The 21361-nt window shown below is 35.4% G+C and overlaps 1 protein-coding gene and 1 non-coding gene across 2 annotated transcripts in view; both read right to left on the bottom strand.

Moving 5' to 3' along the window:
• Positions 1–21361, bottom strand: part of LOC126969722 (thioredoxin domain-containing protein 11) — a 47002-nt gene that overhangs the window by 19131 nt on the left and 6510 nt on the right. The window contains exons 6-10 of the mRNA XM_050815276.1: positions 20885–21091; positions 15222–15667; positions 12381–12675; positions 10150–10383; positions 2902–3092 (exon numbers count right to left, since the gene is read on the bottom strand). Of these exons, the coding sequence (XP_050671233.1) occupies positions 2902–3092; positions 10150–10383; positions 12381–12675; positions 15222–15667; positions 20885–21091 (1373 nt within the window). The remainder of the gene's footprint in view (positions 1–2901; positions 3093–10149; positions 10384–12380; positions 12676–15221; positions 15668–20884; positions 21092–21361) is intronic.
• Positions 17586–17703, bottom strand: LOC126970061 (U5 spliceosomal RNA). Its single transcript, XR_007730529.1, has one exon. It is a non-coding gene; the product is annotated as a U5 spliceosomal RNA (small nuclear RNA).

Below are 21361 nucleotides of genomic sequence, written 5' to 3'. Positions count from 1 at the left end.
TTATCGGTTGTCAATGTATGACGGATATCCAACGACTGAGCGGGCAGCTATTTAACACATTATTTAACGAACAGCTGATCGATGTCGGCCATGTTTCCTGCGTTCGAGTGCTTAAAATAGGTTTATAGAAGGGTCCTGGCTACTATTATAAGTCACGTCAGTTTTATCGCAGAGATAATGAGCGTTTTAGCTCTAATATGCGATAATGAATACATTTTTTTTTAAATCTCCGCTAAATCATTATGAATAAGACAGTTAGTGTTCACAGTAAGGTGAGACAGTACTTCATTCAAGCCACCGCCTGCAACAATGTAAGGCGCCTGAAATATCACCTGAAGTACTGCTCTCACCTCTGTGGGGTCGCTCTCAATACCAGCTTCTTCCATTTAACCGAATATTTATTTATTTGGATTCACCAGTGGTAATTACAATATTACATTCATAATTATGCTAAGTTACAAAGGTCTTACTAAATGGTGACTCAAGATGAGTCCCGCATGCGAAAATATGTTTGAAATAGTTATGTTAAATAAGTATAAATTATAAAACAACCATTTAATGATCTAACGAAGTCAAGAAATGAAGAAAAACAAACAAACAAATCAAGAATGCATATTAATTATTAATTTATATATTTTTTTTTAATTTTTGCGAAACCTTGGCAATGCATCTCTGAATAGGTTTAAGCATTTACATAATCGCGAATACAGAAGACCAGCCCGAATCATCGACGATCAATCCGTTTTTTTGTGGGTGTTCCTTAGAGATGTGGGTTCTCTCGGCATCGTTTACCATATTTATCATGCGGAGTGCTATAGTAGTTTTTCGGGTTGATACCAGCAGCTACCATATCCACCACCGGACATAACGTCAAATTGCAAAATTCCACTCACATCATGTGGACGTCTGGCATTATACAACCACGCATTTCTCCAAGAATTTCTTGCCTCGTACAACCACTTTGTGCAATCTTTCAAGAGTCTCTACACTCAAGTTTCCCGAACCGTTGCGACCTTCGAGGTAAGACCATCTCCAGCCGGCACCGCATCTGTTGACACCTGGTGTTAAGGAAGTCCATGAAAGATTGTGTCACCACTTCCCATCATGTGACCCTCTTGCCCATTTGCCGCCTCTTCTATTAATGGTATCGGTAATACAATGTTTACATTAGACAGGCTTTATTTAACTCCATGCGTCGACCTTCGCAAGAGAGGACTGGATCACAGTCTATAAATATGCATCTTAAATAATCTCCAGATTTCGTGGCCAGCGCCGCAACCCAGGTTGGATACGCCTGTTTTTCTATAGTCAGCTGTTGTTGCTTTAACTGAGGCATCGAACCAGGAATATGATCTACCACTGATCGGTACTTGGAATGAAAATGTCCATGCCCTGTAGTATCACATCGGCCACCACAACGGCACAAGCACTGGGATCAAAAAAATAGGAAAGAAATCTTAGGATGCAGAAAAGGAAAGCATCCTATTCCAATATGCTGACTTGCAGTGCCATACATGCTTGTGTTCCGCAACGTGACCGTTTTATAGCCATCACACTCCTGACCAGGCCATGGCCGGACGTTCCGAGAGGAGCATCAACAGAGACCTGGTAACTATCGGGATTTATTAACCTTCCAAAATCGTCAGTGCCCAAGGGTACTAGATTTTTCAAATACACCTAAAACGGGGGGTGCCGTACGGCACACTATTCCCTCACCAAGTTAAGAACCTGTTTTATTTATAAGATGATTTATTTTCATGGTCGTATAGCTTGTTTCAATAGCTTTCTGATACATTCACTCATTATTAGCAATCTATTAATACACATAAAATAATACACTGACAGAACGCTGCGCGAGCGCCTAAATTATCGATCTGAGGCATACCACGCGATCAGAGTTTCCCGAAATGGAAAAGCTAAGGACGGCATGTGGCTATGCAGTATAGTTGAGTATAGTGTCGACCTTTAGTTGAACCAGAAGACCAGTATAATGAGTGACAGTAGGATGACAGTCCAAGACAAGTCGTAATAAAGACTGTAACCACTGACCTGTATAAATACCTACCACTGGACAGGCCGTTCCATATGTTTGACAGCAAATTTTTTGTGCCCATTTGAAGCGCCACTCGCGACCGTCCAGAGAACTAATTTTGACGTATAATACAAATGGCTGCGAAGGAACGTACGATACTCTGAAGTATTTTTGCATTTTAAATTAATTTCATACGTTTTCCATGTTATTTATACTTCAAGAATCAACGTAATAATGTACACAATTTTTGTTTGTAAATAGTTTCGCACAATCTATCGATGTTTGATGAGGTTGTCATCAATAGTTTTAGTACCGCAGACTCTCGCAATGGCCAACAGCGCCAAAATGGCGAATATGAAACAGGCAGATAAGCACTTTGACAGCCGCCAGTCCAGTGGTTTAAGGCGACACTAAGTGCCAGCGACCTTGAACGATATGAGTTCACAGATGCCAGCCCGTTATCTATGTAACAAAGTCAATATTTTCAAAATTCTTGGGTGGAAAACAGTTAATATGCTTACAATCCTCGTTATTCACTACTAATCAGAATAAATGAACCTACACAAAAAACTAAAAGCTATAAGAATAATTTTTCTGAGAGAAGTACCAAAAAATTGCGTCACACCATGCCACAAAACCATAACTTCAAAGAAAAGTGGTAGTTCAAAAAGGCTCGGCAGTGTTAACTATAACCAACAGCAAGCATTAGCAACCTACAAATAAGACTTAAGGATATGCGTAACATGATTAAGTAGTGTTCATAGCTCGAAATGGTATACTTTCACCACAAAACTTGTCTAAAAACACCGTGTTTGCGTGTTTTCTGCTTACTCTTCGCCTTAAAGTAGAGATCAGTGACTGTAACTCACCGATTGGGCGGGAAGACCAGTATAGTGGGGTAGAGCGTGGGCGTGTAGTGCCAGGGCAAGTCGTGACGTCCGGCGTCCACACGTGCGGCGTGAGCACGGACGCCACAAGCGTTCAACAGGCGCGTTGCTTCAGCGAGCGCTCGTGACGTCAGCGCCCCGCATCCACCGCCACAGACCGCTACCAGTGTGAGCTACATAGAAAAATATATCTTAATTAAAAATACAATAGATATTTACACACAAATAAAATTAAAAAAAAATATATTAACAATGCGGGACTCGAACCCACGACCTCTCGCGGTCCGTGCGAGCGCTTTGCCAACTGAGCTAACCTTTCGAATGACGTATCGTCATAAAATCTTGTATGCTTTGTTCAACTCTCAGGTTGTGGCTTCATCTACAGGATATACTTTACAGTTGATACAACCTGCTCAACCCCGATATTTGCATATTATAAAATTGACTTGAGATGTCGCTCTTGCAAATCTAAGCAATTTGTTATGTTTTTAATACACAAATAAATTCAGAAAACAATATTTTATGAACGATGCGGGACTTTGTTTTCAAAGTTTTATTAGTGTAGTAATCCCAGAAGTGAGGGTTATCACTTTAAAAACATAACAAATTATTGTTTACAATATTTACAGTCCATTCATGCACGTGCAATGTATGTACTACCTTATAATTCTATGAACCTATCATACCTAACCTCAGAAGATGGCGAGTATGCATGTATTTTGGGACCCACTGAAAGAAGTGGAGTATTGTAGAAAGTAACAAAATTGTAAATAAGTCTAAAAAAGAGGGAGAAAAAGATACACCTAAAAGTAAAATATAACCTAAAATTAAACTGAGTATCTATTGTTCAATCAATAATTTGTATCTTATGTCTATGCCTAATAACTGTACTAATAAATGAGGATTCACAATTCCTTATTTTTTCAAGCAGGTATCGATCGATACTTTTAAAGAAGTTACCTACTCATTTTAGTATAAAAAAACGATAATAATCTTTTTGAATCTTATTACGAGTAATGCATATAGAGGAAGCGCGTGAGGTTTGTAAGGATAGAAGCAAATGGCATTCTATTGTCTCTGCCTACCCCGACGGTAACAAGGCGTGAGTGTGTGTGTGTGTATGTATGAATCTTATTGTCAATTACTACTGGTTTGAGTAAATTCAAATTCAAATATTTTTATTCAAAATAGGATTTATAATCACTTGAACGTCAAAATCTACCACCCATTCAAAAGAGACTGCCTCAGACCTGAGAAGAATGGGCGCAAGAAACTCAGCGGGCTTTTTTTTTATATAAAATATGGATTACAATGTAATATCGTACAATAAACATTAATAATTAAAGAGCCTGAGGGTGTTCGCTTTAATCCCAGTCCGTGGTGTCATTAAGAAAATCGTTTATGCTATAATAACCTTTCCCACACAAACGTTTTTTAACAATTCTTTTAAATTTCGAAACACATTTGTTTTGTAAATTTTCTGGGATCATATTGTAGAAGCATATACATCACCCAACAAAAGACTTACTAACTCGACCCAACCGAGTAGTAGGCATAACAAGTTTATGTTTGTTCCTCGTGTTAACATTATGAATGTCACAGTTTCTAGAAAATTCCTCAATGTGCTTATGAACATACAAAACATTATCAAAAATGTATTGAGAAGCAACAGTCAAAATGTTTATTTCTTAGTTAGTAGGTATGGATAGTTCGACGGTGTCGGAACATTCATATAAATAATGACAAGGACTGTTCATGCCAAAAAAATGTAGATGTCAATTGCGCAAAACGTTCCGTTAGTGCAAGATGACTTATTTTTAATCAATAATTATAATAATTTCTTTCTTTTGACTACCATATCTTAGTTCCTCAATATGTAATCTTTATATATATAATTCTTGTGTGCGTGTGTATGTCACTGAACTCCTCCTAGACGGCTGGACCGATTCTAATGAAACTTTCTGTGTGTATTCAGGTGGATTCGAGAATGGTTTAGATTCACAATTGAACTACCTCCTAAACGGCTGGACCGATTTTGATGATATTGTTGTGTGTTCCAGTGAATTTGAGATTGGTGTGTGTCTTCAGGTGGATTCGAAAATGGTTTAGATTCACAATTAAACTACCTCCTAAACGGCTGGACTGATTTTGATGACTTTTTTGTTTGTTTCAGTGAATTTGAGATTGGTTTAGATTCTCAATTCCGCCCATATAATATAATTCTCCTGCTCATGTGTATGTTAGTGAACTGATCCTAACGGCTGGACCGATTTTTCAAATTTAAAACATGTGTACAGGACGTCTGTTGGGTCCACTAGTATATATAAAATTCTCGTGTCATGGTGTTAAACTTTGAACTCCTCCGAAACGACTTGACCGATTCTCATGAAATTTTGAGTGCATATTGGGTGGGTCTGAGAATCGGACAACATATATTTTTCATCCCCCTAAATGTTAAGGGTGGTCCACACGTTTTTTTTTTAATTTTTTTGACATTATTTTTTTAAATTTGTATGATTATGAGTCAGCATTAAAAAATACATACAACTTCAAATTTTCACCCGTCTACGATCAACAGTTAATTTTGTATCGCGATTTTAAAATCGGCAATACAACGTTTGCTGAGTCAGCTATGTAGGTCCATTCTCGCCATCCTCCCTTGTTTGTACTATGTACTATGAGCAATCTTTTTTTTGGCCATAGAGTTATAGACTTCTTCAAAGACTTAATAAAGTATGTACTTATATTAGTGATCGTGGCTGTAAATGACAGATAGAAGTAGAGTAGAAAAGAGATATGAATGCATTCGTTTTATTGATTACTTAGTTGCGATTAAGTGGTAAAAATTTCATAAAAATAAAGTATTAAAATTTTGCGTCTTAGTTTTATCACACGAATAAAAATCTCATTCGTAAATTTACGCGTAATCATTTTACAATTACATGTAAATATATAACTACTTGGAAATATATTTTGCGTTGCTTGCGTAGTTTTTTTTTATGACAGTAAGGGTCGGGACGAGCAGGACGTTCAGCTGATGGTAATTAATACGCCCTGCCCATAACACAACAGTGCAGTGCCACTCAGGATTCTTGAGAAACCGAATAATTCTTAAAGACACTACAATTGCGCTCGTCACTTTGAGACATAAGATGTTAAGTCTCATTTGCCCAGTAATTTCACTAGCTATGGCGCCCTTCAGCCCGAAACACAATAATGTTTACACATTACTGCTTCACGGCAGAAATATGCGCCGTTGTGGAAACCATAATCTAGCCGGCATCCTGTACAAAGGAGCCTCCCACTGTTTACTCTTGGACGCCTTCGTGCACTCATTTTTGAAATGAAAACATTCGCTAAAGTAGTTTCTGTGAGTGATCCTTTCGAAATAAGTTACTCGCATAGTTTCAGTGGGACTAACAATTTTCATTCATACACAACTATACTAGCGGCACGCTATGATGGCCGTTTTGACGTTTGTCCACTCATGAAGTTTTGTATTATTTAATAATTACATTGAAGGAGCAAATTACTGTTTTTTATTTCTCAATGGTGACGTGCAGTTAATCATAAAAATTTATCGAATGTATAATTTAGGACACATAATTTATTTATTACATTGATTTCTAAACTATATTAGGGTCCCGCAAACATTATTTTTTTATTTTTATAAGATTCTAATTATCAATCTTATTTGCCACACAACGCGGCATTTGTTTTTCGAAATTCAAAATTTTTTAAAATGAAAATATCTAACAACCTTCACATAGGATCGCTGGCCAGCACAACTACAACCTCTGGCAAACTCGCGTCAATGCTCAATGCAAAACAAAGCAGTTTCGACTTGACGTGGCTTCGAAAAGTACAAATTGTGAGTGCACTGCGATTGTGATATAGTTTTGACCTGGCTTTGGATTTCGGATATTGATACCGCATTACTGTTGACCCTTGCTCGTTAATTTAGACTCTGTTCACGACTTTTGTTGTGGATTTTGTCGATATGGCCGAACGTACGCAGAGAACTGTTCTATAAAACTAACTAATAATTAATGTAGGAGATGATAGCAGTGACGATAGTGAAAATAGTAGTATGGACCAATCTGATTAAATCTGGCCTTTTGTTACACCTTTATTTGGTCTCTTTTTGTATTCATGTTTCTTATGTGCATATAAAGTATGTATATTCATTTTCATTCCAATATTCAGTTCGTTCAAATATATTAACTAAACATTTATATTTTTGTTTTATTAAACCTTTTTAATCAGGTACTACTTGCAACAAAAACTAATAGATTTGATTGTATTTTTTTCGAGAATAAATTGACATTTCACATAACTATTATAATGTCAAAACGGCCATCATAGTGTGCCGCTAGTATAGTGACCCTAACTTGTTTATCTTTCTTGTGATACCTAATATTATATCACAATCATAATCATATAACGGATATAAATATTTAAGATAAGATAACTTTATAATTGACTATTGGACCCGTGTCATAACTACATAACAATGTTTATCGCGATTGACAACAACAACAACTTGAACAATTCAAATTCAAATATTTTTGTTCAAAATAGGATTTAAACATCAGTAATTGAACGTCCAAAACTACCACCCATTCAAAAAAGTATGCCTCAGACCACGGACGAGTAAAAAAATAAGGATTCCGTGTCACCTTACATAACAGTAACAGAAACACCAAAACAAGCCGGTAAACGTGTACATACATAGCCCCACGCATACACTTACACTAATACAAGCCAATGGGCCGCCATTATGAGATTTGCCATCGTCTTTGACAGAGCAGTTTGCGTCGCAATAAAATATCTTAAAATGCCGTCGTGCGTTGTGAAAAAGTGTAAATAATATAAAAGTATTTGTGGATATATGATTATTTAAGGGAGAAAAAATTATGTAACTGGTATACCCCGTAACCGCACACACACTAGCATAAGGGTGCTTCACTTGCTAATATCACGGCGCGGAGTACTTCTTTTTTTACTAGTCCGTGCCTAAGAAATTCAACTAACAAAAAAATTTTTAATTTAATAGCCTGAGGGCGTTCGCTCCATTCCCAATCTGTGTTATCATTAAGAAAGTCATTTATGTTATAGTAACCTTTACCCCACTAAACATTTTAAATCAATTTCTTTTCGTTTCGTAATTTTTTTGGGATTAGGTTGTAAAAGCATTTATCTACACCCATGCTTTAAATCCTCTATTAAAGATTCTGAAACAGTTAGATTATTGCCAACATTCAACCACCCATGTCCTAATAACCATTACATCATCCAAACAAGTGTTGTAATGTTGTACTGAATTTCATAACAACTCCTTTTTTTTTCGAACCCTTCATGCGCAAAGAGTTTCAACAGACAGCCACATTCTTATTGCTCGATGCGTGGTATCTGTATGAATTTGCCACACTACCCGAACGTCGCGCGCCGTAACAAAAAAGTAGGTTATTCGAATCCCCGCCATTTTTCTTCGATATTTTTATTGTTTTGTTTATAACAAATGAGCGATTCAAGTTTTGACAGCACACCGCCAGATATTTTAAACGCTACAAAAGAACATAATATTCAAGTGAATGATATTCAAATATTCAAGTAATGGTTACTACGAGGTGATTACTAGGACTGGCTGTTTTAATGTTAGCAGTGAGGTAAATGTTTCAGAATCTTTTTGAGGATTCAAATTTTGGGTGTAGATAAAGTCTTGTATGCAACTGTTGATAATTAGGTATTCATGTGATACTATTATCAAACTCGGCTTCGCCTCGTGTCATAAACCCACATTCGTATTTTAATACCCCTTATTACACAACAGTTGCATAAATAACTATTACATCGCCCAACAAAAACTCGACTTAACCGAGTAGTAGGCATGACATGTTTATACAAATGATTTAAGTTTTCTTTAGTGTTAATTCCGCTAATATTTGTTTTTTAAAACAATTCGACACGTGTTTCGCCTCTACACGAGGCATCCTCAGGACGTGTTGTCTCGCCAAAATCTGGCACGAGACACTAAAGAAAACTTAAGTCATTTGTATGATTATGGATTTCCGCAAAGTAACGCCTAATTCAATAAATTTTCATGACATGTTTATATATATTTCTAGTGTGAACATACAAAATGTTCAGCAAGACTCCAATTATTCTAGAGGTTTTGAAAAGAGAGGTGGCCGTTATTTTTCAAAGAAACAAACCTCACTTCTGGGATTAATTACACACATAAAAGAACAAGAGTGCGGAGTAGCCCTAACATCATTCTACAAACCATTGCTAGTCATTATGATATGCCAATTATAGATGCATTTATGCGGCTTCATGTGCCTAATTAGTTACAATTATACTTACATAATTTAGGACATTTTACTAACAATTATTATGTAATTATTTTGAATTAAATTACTATTATTATATACAAGATTTATCAACGATACGTCACTCAAACGGTTGGCTCAGCGGGAGAACATTTGCGCGGAACGCGAGAGGTCGCGGGTTTAATTCGCGGATCGTTCATAAATTTTGTTTATTTATTCTATTTGTGTAAAATGTACTATAGATGGCCCAAAACCGTAAATGACTTGCCACATTCTATGAGAGATACTGAATCTGTTTTTAGGGCAATGTAAGAGACATTTCATGGAAATGAGTGCCGCTGATGGCCACATACTCTAAGAAATGCCTATTACTAATGAGCATAGCCTGGGTGTCTCATAGTCTCATCCTTTATTGTTAGTATAACTAGGTCAAAAAACGCTCGTGGTGTCTTACATTGCGTAACCCACGCCACTCGTGTTTTTGACCCTCATTATACAACTGCATACATTACACAGTAGCGATTGGTTTTGGAAAGCGTACAATAATTGGACGTAGTTCCTGAAAAACATTCCAAGCCACAAACATCACATTTTAAGGAATTCGTGTTTAAAGTTTAATAAATATAAGTGTATTCCATATATTATGTAGGTTGGGCTACTAAGTCATGAAGTCATTCAAAGAGAGACAGTAGGGCTGCCATTTTTTGTCAGTCCGTTAATATAACTCACGTGACCAGTTTTGTGTTCTCAACTCAATTTCGACATGTTTATGGTTTGGAACATTTTTCTGGAATTACGTCCTATTACAGTAAATACTTTCTGGCACAATTGTGCTGTTCAAAGCCAACACGGTACAGAAAACAACACGAAAAAGGTACAGATTCAAACAGATTCATACCACATCCTTTTTCCGCACCGCTCTCCTGAACGTACGCGTCGTAAGGTCCGCGATGGTGACGTCACTGGCGGCCCCTCCTTCAGCCCCGCCCCCGTCTCCGTAGAAGTGCGTGTGCGTCGCACTCTCAACGTGCGAACGCAACGTGCGCCTAATACTCTTGCGGGTGAAGTTGTATATGAACTCGCGGACTGACCGGGCGCTGTATTCTTCCGACAGCACGTACTGGCTCTCGTGCTAAAATACAAATTAAATTAACAATAAAAACAATATTATGATCTGTTAATATTTGATAGCAAACATAGTAATCCCATTGACAGCTTTACCATTGCACAGGATGCCGGCTAGTTTATGGGTACCACAACGGCGTCTATTTCTGCCGTGAAGCAGTAATGTTGCACTATTTGTACTTGAATCTTTATTATAAATTGAATCTTTGTTATAAATCCTTCATAGTAGTTAATATTCACTTAATTCATTCATAGTTCACTTAATTCTACTTCATATTATTATACTATAATAACAATACAAGTAATGGAACATACACGACATTTTTCTGGACAAACAACACCAAATACATCAAAATAATTTTCAAATATTCACAATACTTTTGAAAATAATCGCACCACTAATCCCGTAGGATAAGTAGTGTTTCTAATAGTTAATTAAAATATTTTATATTATTTTTAGTTGTCACTAGCATTAAACTAGGCCGGGCCTGTATTTTAATACTAGTTACTTCCAGATACATTGTTTTTTACAGATAACTTCAATACATAAAAGCGTATATAAGAATTTAACTTATGGAAAAAAAAAACTTTAACAGTTCTACGAGAAAATAAATAACATTTGTCTATCATACATATTACTGGTTAGTACTTGAGCGGTCAGTAATAAAATTGAGGGTATACTTAAAAACATTTGGGTTGACTACAAAGTCTGATGACTTGGGCTATTTTCATATAATAATATAGTAAGGTATTATTGATTGGGTTTATTTTGAACTTTTAAAGTAATAATGTATAATAAAGTATTAAAGATAATAAATTTTAAAGATAAATATATAAGGGTACATGTATACATATAGATAAATAGAAATATTAATTTATTGTAGATGTGAAATATAAGCTATTATTATGCATACTATAATTTTATAAGAAAATGGTATAAAATAAACAATGAAATTTAAAGTTTTTTTTTTCTGTATGTTGTGCGTATATCGGTAAGGTAAGTAAGGCTGGATAATTAATAATTTAACGTATAGCTATAAACAAATTTTCAATTTCATCATACTTTTTATTTTTTAACCAAACAGTTAGCTTTTTTTTACAGTTAAATTTGTCTTCAGAGTAGATATTAATAATTTTGTTTAATTTATTATAGAGCATGGGACCAAGATAGCATTGAAATTTACGTAAAATAAAAGTTTTAAAAGTGTTTGTAGGACAGACTTTATCTTTACGTCGTTTTGTTACTGCTTCTGGAACAAATATAAGTTTTGAGTGCTGTGCCATTATAGTGTCCCTAATAAACAATTGTCTTACAGACAAGACATCGCATTTAGTGTATAGTTCACTAGTAGGATACCGAAAGGGTTTGCAAATAATAACCTTTAATAGAGCACGTTGGGCCCGTTCAAGCTTCAAAAGACATGATTTTCGAGCACCACCCCACGATTTAATACAATAAGTTAATAAGGATTGTGCTAATGCAAAGTAAACATTTCTCAAAAGAGTGAAATCAGCAATCTGACATGGTTTTGACATCTGCCCATGAATCGGCATGAAAAATTAAGGCCGTATCATCGGCATACATAAATGTTTTGCAGTTAATTGGATTAAGATGACAAAGGTCGTTCACATAAATCAGAAATAAAGCAGGACCGAGCACACTGCCCTGAGGTACACCGTGAGTTACTGGATGAAAAGAGCTTACATAATCACCTATTTTTACATATAATGTGTAAGCATTACTGTGTTTCGGTCTGAAGGGCGCCGTAACTAGTGAAATAGATGGGCAAATGAGACTTGACAACTTATGTCTTAAGGTGACGAGCGCAATTGTAGTGCCGCTCAGAATTTTGGGTTTTTCAATTTATTCAATCGGTAGGGCGTATCAATTACCATCAGCTGAACGTCCTGCTCGTGTCATCCCTTATTTTCATTAAATAAAAAGCTATACCAATTTTGATGCTTTATCCCACTTAACCTTTGCCTTTAACAAATATCTCTTACCTTACTATCAAGTATAACAACAGCTGTCATATCTTTTTTCTTTTTGATATCTATGCCCAGTGCTTCAGCAAAATGATAGTTCCGTATACTGTCAACGGCTATCATATACATAGTAAAGTTGGTTGTGCAGCCCAAGCCCCTTATGTCAGTCTCATTCTCTGACTGTGATGGAAACACCGGTGGATATATAGTGTTGGCAAACTGTAACTTATTGCAGAAGTACTTCGCGTAATCCTGAATTAAGTTTTCTGCTGATAACGGATCATCTTCAACTGGTAGGATCACGGTCTCTTCTCTGAAAGTAAAAGTACATGATTCTTCAGGTAATTTGCTAAAAACAAATGCATTTTTAATGATATGTGGTGGCGGGATGATCCTGTTGCCGGAGACTCGGTTTCAGATTCTTAAAAGTTATTGTGTATATATATATATGGATATATACATGTTTATTTATTTATAATCGCTTATAAAATGCTCACAGAATACCTTTACTGATTTATGGTGGTATATGGATGATGCAGCTACTACTCAATAACTTTTGTATTAATTTACATTTACTTTTTTGACTTACTCGTGTAAGACATTGACTATTTGACGTTTGAGTGTGTATATTGCATCATTTTACATATTGCATTGTAATTTGAAATATATATATAAATCGATGTAAGTACTTAAATGTAAATCTTGATATAAAAGAGTGGCAATGAGTTTCTTGCTACTTCGTCTCATTAGCTCAACCCTTTACGAAGTAGCGGTAGATTCAATAAGAAAATATATTTTTTTTGACATTCATAAGTGTCATTTCCGTGACCTACGTGAATAAACTGATTTTGATTTGATTTGATTTGTTAGAGGTGGACAAACGAGCAGGAACTGGTCACCCATAATCTATTGCAATACAAGAGGATATATAACTCTATATTTTATTGGGAACAAATGAAACAACAAAGAAATGGCATACAATCTCACTCCTGGAGTAGGGATTGTTCTCGTTCAATCGGTGAATCGTCGATCAGTACGGCCGAGACTTCTATCAATACAAGAAGACCTGTATAGCCGAGTGGTTAGTGATCCTACCTACTAGGCTAGAGATCCCGGGTTCGAATCCCGGTAGGTGCAAGCATTTATATGATGAATATGGATGTTTGTTTCCGAGTCACGGATGTTTATAATATGTATTTATGTATGTTTAAGTAAGTATATTGTAAAAAAAATATTAAAAAAATACTAGTAGTACTTGTAGACTAGTCCTCACAATAATATTCGCGCGTTAAAGATTAAAACTACCAGTGGCAAGCTCCTTTGCACAGGATGCTGGCTAGATTTTGGGTACCACAACGGCGCCTATTTCTGCCGTGAAGCAGTTATGCGTAAACATTACTGTGTTCCGGGCTGAAGGGCGCCGTAGCTAGTGAAATTACTGGGCAAATGAGACTTAACATCTTATGTCTCAAGGTGACGAGCGCAATTGTGGTGCCGCTCAGAATTTTTGGGTTTTTCGAGAATCCTGAGCGGCACTGCATTGTAATAGGGAGGGCGTATCAATTACCATCGGCTGAACGTCCTGCTCGTCTCGTCCCGTATTTTCATAAAAATAAAAATAAAATAAAATAAACCCATTTTTCATATCACAGCTCTTTGACAACAGTCCATTTACTGCTTCGCCTTATATAGGAATAGGGCATCTTGATTGACAACTCCATTGTCATCTCATCATCATCATTACAGCCAGACGTCTACTGCTGGACAAAGGCCTCCCCCAAAGATCTCGATCGAAAGACGACGATCGGTCCTGTGCTGCCCTCATCAATCCTATTCTGGATCTTGACCAGACCATGGGTCACTCTAGTGAGGGGCCAGCACTGCATATCTTCCAATACGTGGTCGCCGTTAGAGGACTTTACTGCGCCAATGGCTATTTCTCTTTCAAGCTCCGTACTATGCCCACTGCCACTTGAATTTTACAATTATCCGCGCTATGTCTGTGTTATCAATAAATTTATATAATACTTTATTCATCAATGGACTGGTATGGGGTTTATGTGTCAGCTCAAACCAATTGATCGCGTGCAACACAAACCCCCTCATGTGACTTCTCTGGTTAAACAGCATCGGCGGCGGTGATCACTGACCATCAGGTGACCCTTGCGTTGTGAGAGAAAAGCACTCAAGTTCATTATATTCACTATTATTTTTAGTTATACTTTAATAAAACGGCGTAAGCCAATTACAATATTAAATTATATAAATGATTTGAGTTTTCGTTAGTGTTAATTCCGCCAATATTTGTCTTTAAACAATTCGACACGTGTTTCACCTCTACACGAGGATGTCTCGTGCCAGATTTTGGCGAGACAACACGTCCTGAGGATGCCTCGTGTAGAGGCGAAACACGTGTCGAATTATTTAAAGAAAAATATTGGCGGAATGAACACTAACGAAAACTTAAATCATTTATATAATTATGGATTTCAACCAAGTAACGCCTACTCCAATATTTTTTTTAATATCAAAGTAATTTATTACAAACCAAACTAAACATATTCCACAAATAATAGTTAATAAACACAAAGTTTACTGTAATTAACTAACAATTAATAAACATCCAAATGCCGTTCATCCATTCGTCTCATTATAACGCAAGCACTCTGTTAAAATCGTCTGCCATCCATCCGCAAATAAATCACAAGTAGGGTTGGCTTCGAGAAGAGCGTTGAGAGCAGAGAGAGACCTCGATATAGGGGAGTTGGTGTGAGGCACAGTAACGATGTGTCGGACTCACGAACAATCTATGCCTGTACCTCGAACAGTAGTTATAAATTATAAATGAATAAAACTTACTTTTCCCTTTCTGGTTCAACATATGAATGATGGTGTAACTGCTCCTCCAACGAAGCACACTTTTCATAAAAATCATAATTACTCTTCTCAACAGGCAGTGACACGAGACTACACTTTTCCATAAGCTCCAAACTTGACCAAGCATTATTTTGTATCAACTTCGAAGCACCAAGACCCTCCTTCCAAATCAAATTGACGGGACTACTCTTTTGATTCTTCTGGGTCATATTGTTCCAGGGATACTTATTATTATTTGACACAACCTCTTTCTTGCTGATATTCATTTTGACGGATGGTTTCTTAAATTTGTACTCTTGGCAGAATTTCATGAATTTTTTTTGTTGGTACATCAACCTCCGAATTTGCTGGACTTTTAAAAACTCCGCCGTCCATTGATGTGCCTGGTTGCTCTGACAATTATAATACTCCATGGCAATCTCGCGCATCTGTAACCAATAATAGAAAGACCAACAATGAAAAAGTATCTTGGAAGACTCACCAACAGCCTGGATAAAGATTTCAGGGCAGACTCAGCAGGTAGATCGATAATGGGAACATTATGGATCGTATGTGTGGTTTAACAGATTGTAGAAAAATACAGTGAGTATAATTAACCATATACTTATATATACTACTAGCTGACCCAGCAAACGTTGTATTGCCGATATTAAAATCGCGATACAAAAGTAACTGTTGATCGTAGATGGGTGAAAATTTGAAGTTGTATGTATTTTTTAATGCTGACTCATAATCAAACAAATTTAAAAAAAAATGTAAAAAAAACAAAAAGAAAAATTTCGTGTGGACCCGTAACATTTAGGGGGTTGAAAAATAGATGTTGTCCGATTCTCAGACCTACCCAATATGCACTCAAAATTTCATGAGAATCGGTCAAGCCGTTTCGGAGGAGTTCAATGTTTAAGACCATGACACGAGAATTTTATATATTAGATATATAGCCGAGTGGTTAGCGACCCTACCTACTAAGCTAGAGGTCCCGCGTTCGAATCCCGGTAGGTGCAAGCATTTATATGATGTTTATATGTATTTATGTATGTTTAAGTAAGTATATTGTATTAAATATATCGTTGTCTTGCAACTCATAACACAGGCTTATATATTATGCCTTATTTGGGGCAAGATAATTTATGTAAGAAGTGTGTCAATATTATATATGTATTTTTTGGACACTTAGAAGAGTTGTTCGACAGGGTGACACCCTATATCCTGAACTCTTCTCAGCTGTTCTGGAAGATATTTTTAGGAACATAAACTGGCAGCAAAAAGGGCTTAAAATCAATGGAAGCAGAGCTTGCGTGCTTTCAATATAGGATTTGTTGACTACCTAGTAAAAGCAGCAGAGAAGTTCGCACTAGTATGAGCATAACTGACAGCACATATGCAGGGCCTGCGTTGTTGATAAATTATTTATGTCAACTTTACTATGTAGGTATGTAATACTGTTTGTGACGTGAATAATTTTTGAACTTATCTTGCTTTTCGAGTATTTCACGAATGTAGGAGTTTGTCTTGAAAAGCTTTGGGGTTCAAGGGTAGAGATAATGCGCAAAACACAACCTGTACTTAAAAACAGCCGCCAAGCCTATCCCAAGAATTCCACTCCCAGCCTTCTATGATCAAGATTGCGTAACCAAACCTTGTGAAGATATAGATTTAAGGGGCCGGTTAGACCTAGACACTCAGCTCGGATTACAGCATTGAAAGATTATTGATTTGGTCGCTACTCGTTGATAATCTTAGCACTATTCCAAGATATATTTGTTTAGTAATAATGGATATGACGGATAAATGATGAATGATCATTAATTACTGTACTCATGACTCCTTTTCTATAATTAAATTTATTTTTAATTTGTATCTCATTTTAATGTTTTATTATATTAATAAGTTTTGGAATTCATCGCCTGATAATTAAGTCTACAGTTTTAAAATTTAATTGATATTTTGAGGCGTAACTCACAACTTCATATTTTACAAGTATTACTGTTGAAGCAGTACTGACTTCGTATTTAGAAACTAAATTCTAGAGGTGGTCGTTAAATCAATAAACTGTTTTATTAACAGTTTTATATCCGTTTCGCCCGTAACTCACTAAAACAGTTTAATTCAAAACAGTTGACGAATTTGCGGACGAAAACCTCGACTTGATATTATATTGATAAACCTAATAAAAACCTAAATTATTAATAAATGCATTAACCGATTTTTCAATACCCGTTGACGATTTAATAGTTTTTTCATCCTGTTGACCATTGACAAAAAACAATTAGATTAATTTAAAAACCTTCAATGACACACCTCTACGTAATTCTATTATCGAACTACAATTTTAAACACTTATAAAGTTTCACCTAAGTGAAACTATCAAAAAATATATTTAGACTCATTTGAGTGTTCCCCTCCACGGAAATCTTTAGTAAAAGGCGAAAGATTTATACGTTTTGAAGGGAAACCAGAGTGACTTAAGAACACATACTGAAATGATAGGGTCTTATGGCGATAAAAGTACATAGCGCGTGTTAGTAACGCAGTGCGTCGCAGGGGCGACATCTAGTTTGTAATGAAAGCAACAACACGTCCTTGTGATTACTGTCACTACTGTTGTAAAAATCTTGCACGTGCCTCTCACTAAATCCATAATATTAATATTTTTTTGTTGAAATAGGAAGCAAGCTGCACATTAGTTTTTTTTGCAAGTCTCTATCACCACTCTGTGGGTTTTTGTTGCAAGATGCTCAGCTCGTGTAAACAATAACTAAGCATATTGGGTATTGCTGAGCATATTATCTAAAATATCATTAAAGTTACCTTTTAAAAACAAACAAGTTATTAAAAGAATTAGAAAATGTCAAATAGATGATATTTAATTATTAAAATGTATTTAAAATTAATTTATTTATTTCTGATTATCTACATGTATATGAGAGATTTCCACGTACATAGTCACTCATCACGATATCTCTGGAACCATTTGAGCTAAAGGCTTGAAGTTCGGTAGTAATATTCTTTTCACCGAGTAGAGGTCAGCTAAGAACGGTTGTCCAAAATTCCATTCGCAAGAGTTTTTTTTATTATGAACAGAACAACGTCTGTCGGGTCAGCTAGTTTATTCGATAATTTAGTAATTGTTTGCCTTCTTGCTGAAAATGTAACAGGAGGAGTAATACCTAAGTATTATTTATTACAACACTGGTCTAAATTTCTCATAGTCCTAAAAATTTTTGAATAATGATCTAAATACTTTTATAGCCCCTGAACATTAATTTGTTGTTTCATACGTTTTTAAATTGTAGGATTCTGAGCCTTAACATGACGCAATAAGATCCACGTTACAGGCAAGTGTGTGGAAGATACGTTCTTAATTTTGGTCGTGTAAGAGTCATAGAAATTTTTGGCTTATATTAATTTATGGCGGGAATGAAATTCAAAACTAGAACTAAATTTGGTTAGGTATATAACATTCACGAAGTTGAATCTAGATTAAAACTAAAAATGTTAAGGTATGTTGTTAGTGTTTAAAAAACGAGTGAAATAAAAAAAAAACATAGTACCTAACATGTCCCGTGGCGGAGATGTGGTTTATTCCATTTTTTATGTATACATTTAAATAAAATTGGAGTGTTTTTTTGTAATATTGAAATAGCCGTTTTTTAATACATGTATATGAATATATATACGATACATATACCAAAATTTTTTTTTTTACAATTTTTGTCTGTCTGTCTGTTTGTTCCGGCTAATCTATATTGAAGTATTGGCGAATAGGCTTAGTTCTGCAGCATATGCGGTTAAGAAAATTAGACGGTTAACTGACATAGATACGGCGAGATTAGTATACTTTAGTTATTTTCATAGTATTATGTCCTATGGTATATTGTTATGGGGCAGTGCGGCCGATATTAATACTATCTTTGTGCTGCAGAAGAGGGCTATTCGCGCTATTTATAACCTAGGTCCTAAAGAATCATTAAGAGAAAAATTTAAACAAATAAATATTTTGACTGTTGCTTCTCAATACATTTTCAATAATCTTTTGTATGTTCATAAGCACATTGAGGAATTTTCTAGAAACTGTGACATTCATAATGTTAACACGAGGAACAAACATAAACTTGTTATGCCTACTACTCGGTTGGGTCGAGTTAGTAAGTCTTTTGTTGGGCGATGTATATGCTTCTACAATATGATCCTAGAAAATGTACAAAACGAATGCGTTACGAAATTTAAAAGAATTGTTAAAAAACGTTTGTGTGGGAAAGGTTATTATAGCATAAACGATTTTCTTAATGACACCACGGACTGGGAATAAAGCGAACACCCTCAGGCTCTTTAATTATAAATGTTTATGGTACGATTTACATTGTAATCCATATTTTATATTTAAAAAAAAAGCAAAGAAACTCAGCGAGTTTCTTGCGCCCATTTTTCTCAGGTCTGAGGCAGTCTCTTTTAAATGGGTGGTAGATTTTGACGTTCAATAAGTGATTTTAAATCCTATTTTGAATAAAAACATTTGAATTTGACAAAAAAAAATCACTGAAATGGCTGTACCGATTTTGACGGGACTTTTATTGGCAGGCAGCTGATGTAATAAGGAGTAACTTAAGCTACGTTTATTTAAAACAAAAATTATTATTTCAGAAAAATAAAGCAATGTTGCATGTCCAAGAGGCGGCCTTCTAAAAATAATTTATATGGCAAATAAATATATAATAATATGGCATATAATTGTCGGGTCAGCTAGTATTATATAAATTTTAAAAATACTATATAATTTGGCGGGATACTTTGTAAGCTGTACCGTAATTCTATATTTCAAAATCTCGGTTTTTATTTACAAACATTTGATTAAGTGTTCAAGCTATTCTGAAAATGTTGATCTATCTGGCCCATTTCCTGACACTGTTCAGTCCCATTCTATTAAATAGAAAATAAAGTGGTCAACGCGCTTAAGGAAATTAATACTGCTATCCCAAGAAATCGCTAAAATAGCGCATATTTAAAACCATATCTTCACGGGTTATATAAAGCTAATATTTTTACAAAAAATAATTATATATCTACAGAATACAACAAGAAAATTCATTATTCATTACATTTCTATTTTTTATAGAAATCTTTAGGAAGTAGAGGAGGTTGCTAAGGTTTCTGGAGGAATTAGGGTGGCAGGAATAACAAATATATTACCACACACGAAAAATAGTACCATACCATAAAATTGGCACTACAGAGTAGAAAAGCAGGTCCAAAACGAGAGAACAACAAATAACCATAACCATCAACTCAAATTAAATTATCCAGTGATAGAATACATATATGAATATGTCTATTCTGGACAAATTGTTGGTCAAAACGTGCAGATAAAAAAAATATATAAAGATAAATAAACAGTCCATGGGCCCCCATCTTTATACTTAATACAAATCAGGGAAAACAAACACAGCATGTTAACCGAACCACCGTCAAGTGATATGGATGCCAAACCTCCCCCAGGCTTGTACTATAATATATGAACTAAACACATTGGTGGGCAAAGAATGAAATGGGTGTTCCATGCTAAGAGTTCACGCTACTAACTATTGTACCACTGATAATTGTTTCAATATACTGTTTATAATCTCATACACTATTTAATATACTACCAGAGCATATGATGGCAGCTGTTCATAGAGTGGATTCATAGGTGTAAAAAGCATCAACATAGGATTTCCATCGGCATATCTTTCAAAATTAAATGACTTCTTCCACATTGGAATAATCCTGGCGACTGGCTGGGCAAAGTTTTCCAATACCCATTTTACTAGAGATGATTCATTCCATGCACGTTGCACATCTTTTGTAATGTATTGCTGAAAAGAATAAGTGGGAAATTAGCAATTAACATCACACAATCAGGAACATGTGCTCTGTAACACATTCAATACAACTATTGTATGCTAATATTATTAATATGTTTTGTAACAATATGACGAACCTATAATATAGGTATACTAGCTGACCCAGCAAACGTTGTATTGCCGTTATTAAAATCGCGATACAAAAGTAACATTTGATCGTAGATGGGTGAAAATTTGATGTTGTATGTATTTTTTAATGCTGACTCATAATCAAACAAATTT

Source organism: Leptidea sinapis, chromosome 19 (assembly GCF_905404315.1).
Source record: "Leptidea sinapis chromosome 19, ilLepSina1.1, whole genome shotgun sequence".
NCBI classification, from domain to species: domain Eukaryota; kingdom Metazoa; phylum Arthropoda; class Insecta; order Lepidoptera; family Pieridae; genus Leptidea; species Leptidea sinapis.
The sequence above is the reverse complement of the archived record's forward strand: the minus strand, read 5'-3'. Positions and strand labels throughout refer to the sequence as shown.